Source organism: Vipera berus (assembly GCF_964194415.1).
Source record: "Vipera berus genome assembly, chromosome: 7".
NCBI classification, from domain to species: domain Eukaryota; kingdom Metazoa; phylum Chordata; class Lepidosauria; order Squamata; family Viperidae; genus Vipera; species Vipera berus.
In genome coordinates, this window is record NC_138209.1 from 69,702,174 (window position 1) to 69,714,634 (window position 12,461).

Sequence of the window (12,461 nt, forward strand, 5' to 3'; positions counted from 1 at the left end):
CAATTCCACCATAGACATACCCAATTCCAGCAGCCGTTCCTTATATGTTTTAGTCTCCAGTCCCTTAATCATCTTTGTTGCTCTTCTCTGTACTCTTTCTAGAGTCTCAACATCTTTTTTACATCGTGGTGACCAAAACTGGATGCAGTATTCCAAGTGTGGCCTTACCAAGGCATTGTAAAGTGGTATTAATACTTCACGTGATCTTGATTCTATCCTTCTGTTAATGCAGCCTAGCACTGTGTTGGCTTTTTTGGCAGCTGCAGCACACTGCTGGCTCATATTTAAGTGATTGTCCATTTTTCTATATCTATCTATCTATCTATCTATCTATCTATCTATCTATCTATCTATCTATCTATCTATCTATATGTCTTGAGTGTTTTGAGCACCCTGTCGACCCAAATATCTTTTGCGAAATCTTTTGCCTGTATCAGGCCAAACTAGGGCCATCGACAGGTGGCAGTCGCAACTGCGACAATCATTTTTTATATTAAATTTGGATTGCTAACAAAGAATTAAAGGGAGACTGATATAGCTATTTCAAGCTTTTTTGTTCTCATCAGTCAGCCACACGCTTCTGAGATTCGAACCTGGGCTGCTTGCACGTTAGGCAGTTGTTTTAACCTCTAGGCCACAGGCTCTTTCTCACTTTGTCAGCTGCATTGAAATAGCTATATCAGTCTCCCTTTAATTCTTTGTTAGCAATCCAAATTTTATATCTATATCTATATCTATGTCTATGTCTATATCTATCTATCTACCTACCTACCTACACACACATATACACACACACACATATATATACACATCTATATATACATACATTTGTGTGCACACACACACACACACACACACATATATATATATATACATATATACACATACATATATAAAAATGAGTTTCTACTTACATTTTTGGACGAAAGAAAGCTCATCCCCTTTGCTACCTGGTAAGAAAAACTTAACAGATCTTCAGTATCCAGAGCCAGTTCATCATCTTCTAAAATGGCAACAGTGACATCCTGATTAGCCGATGACCCTAAGCAGAACATGTGGGAACAGTAAATGGAGGAATTATGCCACTTGGAAACAGAGCAGACATTTTATCAACAGAGCATGGCACCAAAGGGCCTTATAGAAATGCTATTCAAATACACTGTTATTTAGCTTCTTCTTTTTTTAAAAAAAGAATGTAAATTCACCCAGCCAACATAACACTGTAAAATTGTTTTCACTTCTTTTAACCTAAATTTTATTTTAAGTGGTTATGTGTAAACAAATATCAACCATTTCAGAATAAAAGTTCCCACCCATTTTTCCCCCAAATTACCTAGTCTTTTAGTGGTTTTGGCGTGGACGACTTGAGAAACTCCTGGTTTCATGTCCATGTACTCGTTGGTGGCATCACTGTGTGGAAAGCAGAAGAAATATGAGACTAATCCATACATGGAGTTCTTTGCATCTCAAATAAAGAACATCTTTTACAAGAACAAAAGGAAGCAGGCAAAATCTTCAACTGCTAAATAACCACATTTCTTGAAAAGAAATGGAAATCTATTATTAACCTGATGAAAGGTGAAGATACCTGTCTATGGGACTGAAAAGTGCTATACAGCACTGTGAGTGCTAGATTTGAATTCTGACATTTTATGGGAAAGGATCTTAGAATCAATCATGAAAAGACAGTTTAAATGATAGGTTATTTGGGCTGAAGAAGGTTAATTTTCTTTATGGAACCAAAAAGTTTTCCCCTCTTCCAAAAGCTATTTTGTTGTAGGAAATTCCCTTTATTAATTGATTGACCTCCTGAGAAATGATTTATCACTGACTTTGTTTGAATAACACAAATTAAATAAGAAAGTAGCAGATCGTAATGTTAGAGGTCTTTTTGTGTGCAGATAATGTTTTGATCTCTTTTTTTTTTTAGCTTGGAGCACCTGACCACAGCTTTCTGCATCTTATCTAACTAGCTGACAGATCCAAGCCAACTCTGGCTAGTTCAAAGACTAAGAAATGGATTTCTTTAGCACATTGATAGGAGACCACGTAATAGTAAGTACAGTTGTTGTGGGCCTGAATGATTTGGATGATTAAATAGAACAATATTTGTGACCCAATGGGTCATTTGGAAAAAGATGCCCAAAGGAAATAAACTGGACTATAATTCCTAAATAAATGTGTAAGTCTCAAACTAAGCAGATGTGTCCCAACAATCCGCTTCAACCAGCTGTTTTGCTTTACCCATACAAGTTGCTTTGTTTTAACACAAGGCACCTTGCCACCCTCAAAATGTTCAAGGCTGATCTTCCTTGAATGACCATTTCATTTTGCCAACTGGGGCTCTATACAGGCGGGCGCCGAAATCCTTGTTCTGAAGTAAAGCACTGCGGCTTCTTTTCCACTTAGGAGGGATCTGTAGGAGATGACCAGGCCCAAGGGTTGCAATGTATGGCAGTTTGCAATGTATGGAAGTGAAAGTTTGACCATAAGAAAGGCTGAGCGTCAAAGAATTGGGGCCTTTGAACTATGGTGATGGAGAAGATTCCTGTGAGTCCCTTGGACTGCAAGGTGATCAAACCGGTCAGTCCTAGAGGAGATCAACCCTGACTGCTCTTTAGAAGATCCTGAAGTTGAAACTCAAACCCTTTGGCCACCTAATGAGAAGGAAGGACTCACTGGAGAAGAGCCTAATGCTGGGAAAGGTTGAGGGCAAGAGAAGAAGGGGACGACAGAATGAGGTGGCTGGGTGGAGTCACTGAAGCAGGAGGCATGAGCTTAAATGGACTCCAGAAGATGGTGGAGGAGAGGAAGGCTCCACTGTCTGGATTGCAAATATCTTAAATCAGTAGTTTGTATTAAAACTGATGCCTTCCTACGAAGCTATTTTGTATTCTAGAGCTTCTGTTTGCCTTATAATGGAAACATATCGGGAAACCAACTCCACAGGACTCTATAGGTTACAGCAGGAGTGGGTAACTATGGCCATTATATAACCTGTGGACTTCAACTCCCAGAATTCCTGAACTAGCATCCCTGGGTTACAGTAATACACTATTACAAGTCTGCCTGTATTTTACCCACCCTCCCTCTTATACCCCACCCCACTGAGTCAAGGAGGAGTCATTGCCCTTAATTCTACTTATTTTCTCGCAACTTAAGGAACGCTCTTGCATATGTTGCTTCTACAAGATTCTGAATATTCCCTTCACGGCCATCTCTGTGGCTCTCTATGGTTTGGCAAAGTGCTAAATTATAAACCCCCAACTTTTTTTCTGCTCTCAAATCACAATGCTCTAGTTTCCAAAGCTGTGCCTTACAACTTTTTCATGACAAAATAAAGACAAAAACTTGGTTTCCATTCAAGTTTAACACATCAAAGTGACTCAAAAATACATTCCCCTAGTGTGAACTACTCAATCCACCTATTGAGGTGAAACCATTATACAAGTATCTTGACCTACTGTCATAATCTAGGCCAGGAGTAGGCAACCTTGGCTCTTTTATGACTCGTGGACTTCAACTCCCAGAATTCCTCAGCCAGCCACGCTGAGGGAAAAGGGAGAGGTTTCCAAGCTGAGCCAGGCTGGCTCAGGAAATCTGGGAGCTGAAGTCCACCAGTCATAAAAGAGCCAAGGGTTGCCTACCCCTGACCTAGGCTCTCTACCATTCTACCTCTCTTTTTGAAATATATAGCATTTGGACAATGAACTGTTGCTCAGCCCCAGATGAATGTATATAAAACGTAATGATAACATCAAAAGAATAATTGAAACTCCCTCTTAAATAGAAGACTAAGTGCTAGACCGGCACCATTAATGCAGAATCAGCATCTCTGTATAGATATCAACTTATTTGGTGGATTTTGACCCAGAATTAATAAGATTACATGAAAGATGCATAGAGTATGTACTGTACTGGACACAATGAAGAATTAGTGAATATATATATATATATAAGTGTTAAAAGCTGCACAAGAGGTGTGCAGGCAGGGAACGGTTTGATATACAGTGTGTGTGTGTGTGTGTGTGTGTGGTTTGTTTATTTATTTATTTTACTCCCATTTATATCCCGCCCTTCTCCGAAGACTCAGGGCGGCTTACAATCTAAGCACAAATCAATGTGCTTAGCAATAGCCTTCATTCTATGTATATGCCTGCTTATTAGGGCTTTCATCCCCCCCCAAGCGGCATTATTACAAAGTCAGCTTATTGCCCCCAACAATCTGGGTCCTCATTTTACCTACCTCGGAAGGATGGAAGGCTGAGTCAACCTTGAGCCTGGTGGGACTCGAACCTGCACTAATTGCAGGCAGCTGGTGTTACTTAAGGAGGCATTAGCCCACTGCTCCACCAAGGCTCCTTGCCTTGTATGTATATGTATATGTATTTGTATTTGTATATGTATATGTATGTGTATATATATATATGTATATGTGTATATATGTGTATATATATATATATATATATATATATATATATATATATATATATATATATATATATATATATATATATATATATATATATATATATATATATATATATATATATATATATATATATATATATATATATATATATATATATATATATATAATGTAAGGTAAAGGTAAAGGTTCCCCCGCACATGGGTGCTAGTCGTTTCTGACTCTAGGGGCCGGTGCTCATCTCCGTTTCAAAGCCGAAGAGCCAGCGCTTGTCCGAGGACGTCTCCGTGGTCATGTGGCCGGCATGACTAGATGCCAAAGGCGCACGGAACGCTGTTACCTTCCCACCGTAGGGGTCCCTATTTTTCTACTTGCATTTTTACGTGCTTTCGAACTGCTAGGTTGGCAGAAGCTGGGACGAGTAACAGGCGCTCACTCTGCTACGCGGCACTCGGGATTCGACCCGCCAAACTGCCGACCTTCCGATCGACAAGCTCAGCGTCCTAACCCACTGAGCCACCGCGTCCCTTATATATAATGTATGTATATATAAAAATCAAACCGTTCCCTGCCTGCATACCTCTTGTAAAAGAGGCACAAATTTGTGAAAGCCAAAAGCAAACAAAAAAATACACTGTGATTTCCTGGGAATAACTGCCAATTTTGGCAACACAGCCTTACTGCATGTGCTCTTTTTGATTGAGGATGTTCTTGTAAACAGCAGTTTCTTCAGGCCTCTGGCAAATAAAGGAATCCCGTTTCCTCCTTAGGAAATTCAAAAGGTCACCATAACAGCAATATTCAGTGATGACCAGAGTAGGACCTGCAGATGGAAAGGAAGTTGAAGAGTGGCTGAATTCTGCATTCTGTCTGAGACTCTTTTTTTCAATTAAAAAAAGATTATTTGTCCACATGTACAAAAATGGGCCTTTTCAAACCACACTACAGATTTGTGTTTTGGCCTTGAAAAGTCAAGAGCAAAATTACATCAGCAGCATCTTTATTCAGAAGCTGGGTTTTCATCCCAATTAAAATGCGGTCATTTCCAATTAATTATTCCTGCACATCAATAGTACTGCAGTGCAGAAACACACACACACACACACACACACACAGAGTAAATTGTGTGATAATGGCACAAACTGCTTCATTTTAAAGTCTCCTTCCTGAAGCAACATCTCCGTTCCAAATACAAGCTTTTAACACTTATTCTTTTGATTTAGCCCATTTATTATTCATATAGTAATGTTAGAAACATTAAATATTATAGTTCTTAGTGTAATAGGGGAAAAAACACACATTTGGACAGAACAGCCTATTAAGACAGAAAGCCAGATGCTTGTGACTTTTAGAAAATATTAAAGATTAAAAAAAAGACAGAATCATTTTGTCTATAGTACAAAATATTTATTAGCCTGGCGGCTAATAAAAAAAATGAAATATATAATAATGTTATCTGGAATTTCAATGATTGAATTCTGGGCTGATGCAAGTAGATCATAACAATTCTCTTAACTATCCTAAAGGACATTTTGGTAACTAACCTTCTTGGGGGTTTGTCAAAGTAAAATTACTACTTTTTACGCTCAGATGGATATCATAAAAAGAACTTTAACCACTGGTTGGGGCAGAAAGACACAGATAAAGATACAGATAGCCTTATTTACTATACAATACAGTACATAATCAAACGAAGGACACAGTTTGAAGCCTCCTGATCGGTATTCTTGTTAAGTCAAATGGATTCACTCTGAGAATACTCCATTTTTTTTTGTCCACCCACAAAAGATAAGCCTGCATAATATGTCTATTGAGAGCCTTTGGAGTGCTGTTCCACAGAGTTTGCTCTAATTAGTATTTGAAGCTTTGCAAACTTTCGTGTTACCTGAACACGCTGCTGATGGCTCTTTTATATTTAGATTATGCCCATTCTGCCTTTATGACACTTCCCAATCTTGAAGTAAGGTGACCCGTCAGTACAGTATGCCGACTGGCTTCAAAATGAAAGGATTAATTATTTATGTTGAGATACACAGACATTATGAATTCCTTGGGGGTGCCAGAGTAATGAGTCCCAGAAGAAATGAAAACCAGCTTTTCCCCTCTCTGCTTGGCCTCAGATACTCAGTCAGGCCCTTATTCTTAAAAACTCTGAAGTGTGAATGGACTTCACACTCCTTTTCTTCTGAAGGTACTCAAACACCATCAAAATCCTACCTCCAATAGTACAGGCTCCGAGCAGGTTGACAATATTAATGTGATTGCCAAGATAACTCAACACCTTCAGTTCTGACATCAAGGCTTCTTTTTCGGTGAAATGAGCACTGGCTAAAAAAAAAAGAAAAGATGGAACTCAGCAAATGGACGTGAATAAAGAAGGAAGGAAGGAGGAAGAGATGTTAAGATATGTTTCCCGTTTTGAGTTTACAGCACACACAAAAACCAGTAAAGGTGGGATAAAAACCAACAAACAACCCTATTATGTAGTATTCCAGGGGTCTTCAAATGTGGCAACTTTTAAGACTTGTGGACTTCAACTCCCAGAATTCCGCAGCCAGCCTGGCTGAGGAATTCTGGGAGTTGAAGTCCACAAGTCTTAAAAGTTGCCACGTTTGAAGACCCCCTTTAGTATTCCAATGTCCAATGACAGTGAAGAATGAATCTGATCCCATTATTGCTGGATAGCTGCCAAAAGCCCTACCTACGTAATGTTAGCTTTTTTAAAAAAAAAATAATTTAAACAGATGTTTGGGAAGCTAAGCTAATATACACCAATTCTTCTGAGCAAATAGAGGCCAGGAACATTCTTAGGGAATAAAACGATGGAGGGTCTAACACAGGGGTAGACAGCCTTGGCTCTTTTATGACTCGTGGACTTCAACTCCCAGAATTCCTCAGCCAGCCATGCTGTCTCAGGAATTCTGGGAGTTGAAGTCCACGAGTCATAAAAGAGCCAAGGTTGCCTTCCCTTGGTCTAGCTGTATTTCATGTATCTTCTGGTATGAAAGGGGCGGGGTGGGGGGAGGGAAAGCAACCAGCTACAGCCACCAGAGTGAGTATTTTGTGAACGGCTCTGAGGCTGCTGTTGTACCTGCCCTTTGGAACAACAAACCCCTGCAGATTTGTTTGGCCCTGGCCCCCGCAGCTGATTCCTATGTCTTTGAAGGACATAGGCCTAGCTTGTAGGCTGGATGACATGATGGTGACGGGTTCAGGTTTTTATTACACCTGAGTGCCATTGTGTGCCACCATGCATTATTAATGCATCAGTGTGGTTTCTTGTTATTAATTTTTTGTCCTGTTGATTTGAATCCTACGATCTCTGTTGCAATTACAAGTTGGATGGCTATCTAATATAATACATACGTATGCCAAGCTCTTAAAGCGCCATAAGTGGCGGTAGGTGTATAATGCTCCTGGGGCATTATATCAGATTCTTTCCTTCCATGATACAATGGTGTGTGGGAATATTCTTGAAAGAGAGAGGGGGGTGGGGGGGGGAGAGGGAGAATTGCAGCCAGGGCAGCTGGTTAGGTAAGAGACATCTTAGGCCGCAAAGGCAATAGGGACATGCAAACACCCCAGAAGGAAACTTTCCTTCTCTGGAAAGTAAAGGCAAGGGGGAGGGAGAGGTCCTTTGAGGCTTGCAAGATTGATGCCCGCCTTTCAAGTCAGTTCAGACAAGAATTCAAAGTCATGGATAGTAACACTACCTTCATTGTAATGCTAGAGTAACAGAATCTGGCGGTCTCCTTTTGTAGAGGCTCAGCAACACCGCAGACTGACCCTTTATTTATAGGCCTCGAGAGGCATCGCAACTTCAAAAAGCGACCTCCTTTTGATATATGAACGTGTGTATTTACTGCTTTTGAAAATGTCTTACTATATTGTTTTGATTTTGAAGCTCTTAAAACAGGGGTGTCAAACTGCCAGCCTGCGGGCTGGATGCGTCGTGCCGAAACCGCACCCACCCCTTGCCGCGGTGGCGGGATTCAAATAGGTGAACAACCGGTTCTCTGCGTGGATGCCGCTTCCGGAAGTCCATTCTGGACCCGGGTCACAAAAAAATAGCTACCGGTTCTGCTGAAGCGGTGCGAACCGGCTGAATCTCACCACTGCCTTACCGGCAATGGAAAAAAAGTCGGGATACGTCGCGACACGTCGCGAGCTTGACACCCCTGCTCTTAAGGGACAAACCCAATTCACTCCAATTGTCCCCCCCCCCAGAATAAGGCAATGTTATTTAGGATATTGACCTTTCTGAGGAAACAACTTGGTTGTGCAAATTCTTCTCCAAAGAAGGCCTCCTGATCTACTTTGTAATTTTACAGAGAATTAATCAAGACCATCTGATGCTCACGGTAAGCTTCAGAGGTTGTTGTTGTTTATTTATTTATTTGATTTGTATACCGCCCTTCTCCCGAAGGACTCAGGGCGGTGAACAGGGACATAAATATCAAAATACCCAAAATACAGAAATTAAAACAAATTAAACCCTAGTGCCCAAATGCAGAAAATAAATTACATTAAAACAATAATTAAAACAAAACCCATTTGTTGTTTTTTTTTTTTAAAAAAGGAATCCGAGTTTCAAATGGTTTCGAGAACGGTTGGTATTTTACAGTAAATGTTGAGGGATGGTGGCGACTTTACTGTTTTCCTTTCCACAGGAAATGGAACACGGAAAAAATTCTGGTTACCTCTTTCCTCCTCACAAAAACAAAAAGAACGCTAAGAGGTTTTAATGAAGCTTCTTTGTTCTCTTGGCTTCTTCATGGAAGCTTAAACACTCTACACTCAGACCACCCAGTTTTGGCTCGCTCGTGCTTTCAGCTTGGTTACCTGTCTCCAGATGTGGCCACGTTTCAGAGCACTTCACAGTTTAGGGAATTTATTTTATTTATTTAATTAGTTTTCTATACCGCCCTATTCCCGGAAGGACTCAGGGCGGTTTACAGGGCAACATTTAAAAGATAATATAAAGGTTAAAAGAAATAGAATTAAAATGAATTAAATTAATTAATAGCCCAACCAGTTAAAACAAAGTTTAAAAACATTAAAACCCCTCAGTCCAGGCCAGATAGATCGAAGAGCCAGGTTTTCAGGTCCCGGCGAAACGAACGAAGGTCGGGGGTGGTCCGGAGTTCCACAGGCAGATCGTTCCAAAGGGCAGGCGCGCCCACAGAGAACGCCCTCCCTCTGGGGATCACCAGGCGGCACTCCCTGACCAGCGGCACCCTAAGGAGGCCCTCCCTATGGGAGCGCACAGGACGATGGGAAGTTGATGCTGGCAGTAGGTGCTCCCTCAGATAATCCGGGCCCATGCCATTTAGGGCTTTATAGGTCATCACCAGCACCTTGAATCTCACCTGGAGGGCAACTGGAAGCCAATGCAGCTCGCGGAGTAGACGTGTTACATGTGAGTATCGGGAGACTCCCATCACAACTCGTGCGGCTGCATTAAATAAAGCCTGAAACAGGCTTTATTTTAGTTTTCAGACTTCTTCTATTAATTGGGAACTGTCAGAGCTTTACCTGACAAGAAAGGAATTTTCCATCCAAGAACAGAACTAGCTATTTCCCCAAGGCATTTTATTTCTGAACTCCTCCTGACCAGGATGAGGAAGTTTAGAGAAACAAACAACCTTCTTCCAGTGTGGCCAATCTGTGGCCTACTTTCAGTCTGCTTTCATGATTTCCTATTTTCCTCTATTCTTCTCCTTGCCATCCAAGCTAGAGCCAGACATCTCTCTTCATAGGATTGGTAAACTCATCTTCAGCCTCTAGAATGAAGGTTTCTGTATTACGGCCGGCAACCTGGTACCTACCTTTCATATTGTCCCAAAATGCCTTTTCAAGGGGCATCTGGACTTCCATTATTTTTTTAATAATAATGATAATGGTGTTGTTGATGATAATAATTGCCTTGGGTGCAATCCCAAACAACTGGAGCGCCACTTGAACACCATTGGACTTGACAAATTCGCCATCAGTCAATTGCAAAAGCTGGCCTTAGTAGGAACAGCTTCCATCCTGCGACGATATTTGTAATACCATCAAACATCCACATCTGCCTATCCCAGGTCCTTGGTAAGGACAAAAATGACTGTGCAATGAATAATAATAATTATAATAAGTTGGAAGGGACCTTGGAGATCTTCTAGTCCAACCCCCTGCTCAGGCAGGAAACCCCCATTTCAGACAAATGGCTGTCCAATCTCTTCTTAAAAACTTCCAGCGTTGGAGCATTCACCACTTCTGGAGGCAGGTTCTTCCACTGGTTAATTGTTCTAACTGTCAGGAAGTTTCTCCTCATTTCTAGGTTGCTTCTCTCCTTGATTAGTTTCCATCCATTGCTTCTTGTCCTGCCTTCAGATGCTTTGGAGAGTAACGTTTTCCTCGAAAACATTTCACTTTTCATCCAAGAAGCTTCTTCGGCTTTGACTGCAGTCAGAGATGAAGAAACCTCTTGGATGAGAAGTGAAACATCTTCAAGGAAAAACAAAGGAAGTCCAGTTGCCCCTTGAAAAAGGTACCTATGGGACAACCATGACCTGGATAACTGAGAATCTCCATAGATATCTGACTCGGCTGCTGATAATACGTGCTTAATGTCTGCTTTTGTTCAGGTGGCAAATCCCTCTAAGAATACAGGGTGATATGAACCTTTGGAAGCCCAAGGGAACAGATTTTAAAAATAAATTAAAGGAAATACAAGGAACTTACGTTTGAGCATTTTCACTGCCACTCTTGTTGCCCCATCAGGTTTGAATAGACCATAGGCAGTAGCTTCAACGACTTTCCCAAAAGCTCCAGCTCCTAGAATCTTGCCTAAAAGTGTCCCAAAAAATGTGAAAGATAAGCACAAAGCTTCCTCCAAACAGATTATCAACAAAATTGACCTCATATAAACTTTCCTGTTGGGTTTAATGGAAAAAGACTTGGAGAAAGAATTTGGAACTTCGATGTTATGCATGTTGATGGCAGCCAAGATTACTTTATGCACAAAAATGGAAGGCCCCTTCAATCCCCACAATGGAGGAATGGTTGCAAAAGCTGATGGAATTAGCAGAGATGGCTAAATTGACTGCTTTGATTAAAGGAAAAAAACCAATTACTTTTGTTTCTACTTAGAAACCGCTTCTGGACTTTGTGCTTGAGGTGGAAAAAAAAATGAAACTTTGATTTTTGGTTTAACTGATTAGATAGATCTGTTGTTATAGAAATGCCTAGTTCAGGGCTTTTCAACCAGTGGTACGAGTACCACCTGTGGTATGTTGGCACCTGGCAGGTGGTACGCAACCATCCTAGAGAAGTGGTAGCGGGGGAGGGGAATGAGCTGAACCGGTGGCAGCACTGCACAAGCCTGAGAGATGGCTGGAGCTGCAGGGCTGTGAGGGCTCAGTGGAAACGCCAGGATCAGCACCAGGCTCCAGCTGGAGCTCAGCGCTGATCCTGGTGCTTCTGCTGAGCCCAGAAGAAGCACCGATCAGCTGGAATGTTGCAGCATCTCCAGGGTCTTGTGATTTACATTCAGATGCTTAGCAACTGATTCATATTTATGACGGTCACAGTGTCCCAGGGTCATGTGAAGTGACCAAAACCTGATGCAACCACCCAGCAGACAGGGGGGGGAATAGAAAACAAAACACACACAGCCCACCCCCGCTGCCAATGGCTTGGGGGGCACTTTTTTCAGTGCCATTGTAACTTCGAACAGTCACTAAGCGAACTGTTGAAAGTCGAGGACTACCTGTACTTCAACACTTTTTTCCTTTTTTTTGTTTTGGTCATCAAGTTTTTGACACCTTGCTAAGCAACTGGTGGTACTTGGATGTTGCCATATCCTAAAAGTGGTACAATGGGTGAAAAGGTTGAAAAGCCCTGGCCTAGTTTATACTGTTATATAAAAGTAAAAAGTTGAGGTTTGAACTTCCGGTTTGGTGCGCGACAAGACGGGTGGAGGAAGCCAGGGCTCCAGCTTCCCAGCCTGATTTTGTTCTGCCCAGTGTCCCTAAGGGGTCGGAAAGTT

At 41.4% G+C, this 12,461-nt stretch overlaps 1 protein-coding gene across 1 annotated transcript in view; it reads right to left on the minus strand.

Moving 5' to 3' along the window:
- KIT (KIT proto-oncogene, receptor tyrosine kinase) overlaps positions 1 to 12,461 on the minus strand; it is a 135,484-nt gene that overhangs the window by 13,681 nt on the left and 109,342 nt on the right. The window contains exons 12-16 of the mRNA XM_081332976.1: positions 11,156 to 11,260; positions 6,647 to 6,757; positions 5,111 to 5,252; positions 1,334 to 1,410; positions 915 to 1,042 (exon numbers count right to left, since the gene is read on the minus strand). Coding sequence (XP_081189102.1) covers positions 915 to 1,042; positions 1,334 to 1,410; positions 5,111 to 5,252; positions 6,647 to 6,757; positions 11,156 to 11,260 — 563 coding nt within the window. The remainder of the gene's footprint in view (positions 1 to 914; positions 1,043 to 1,333; positions 1,411 to 5,110; positions 5,253 to 6,646; positions 6,758 to 11,155; positions 11,261 to 12,461) is intronic.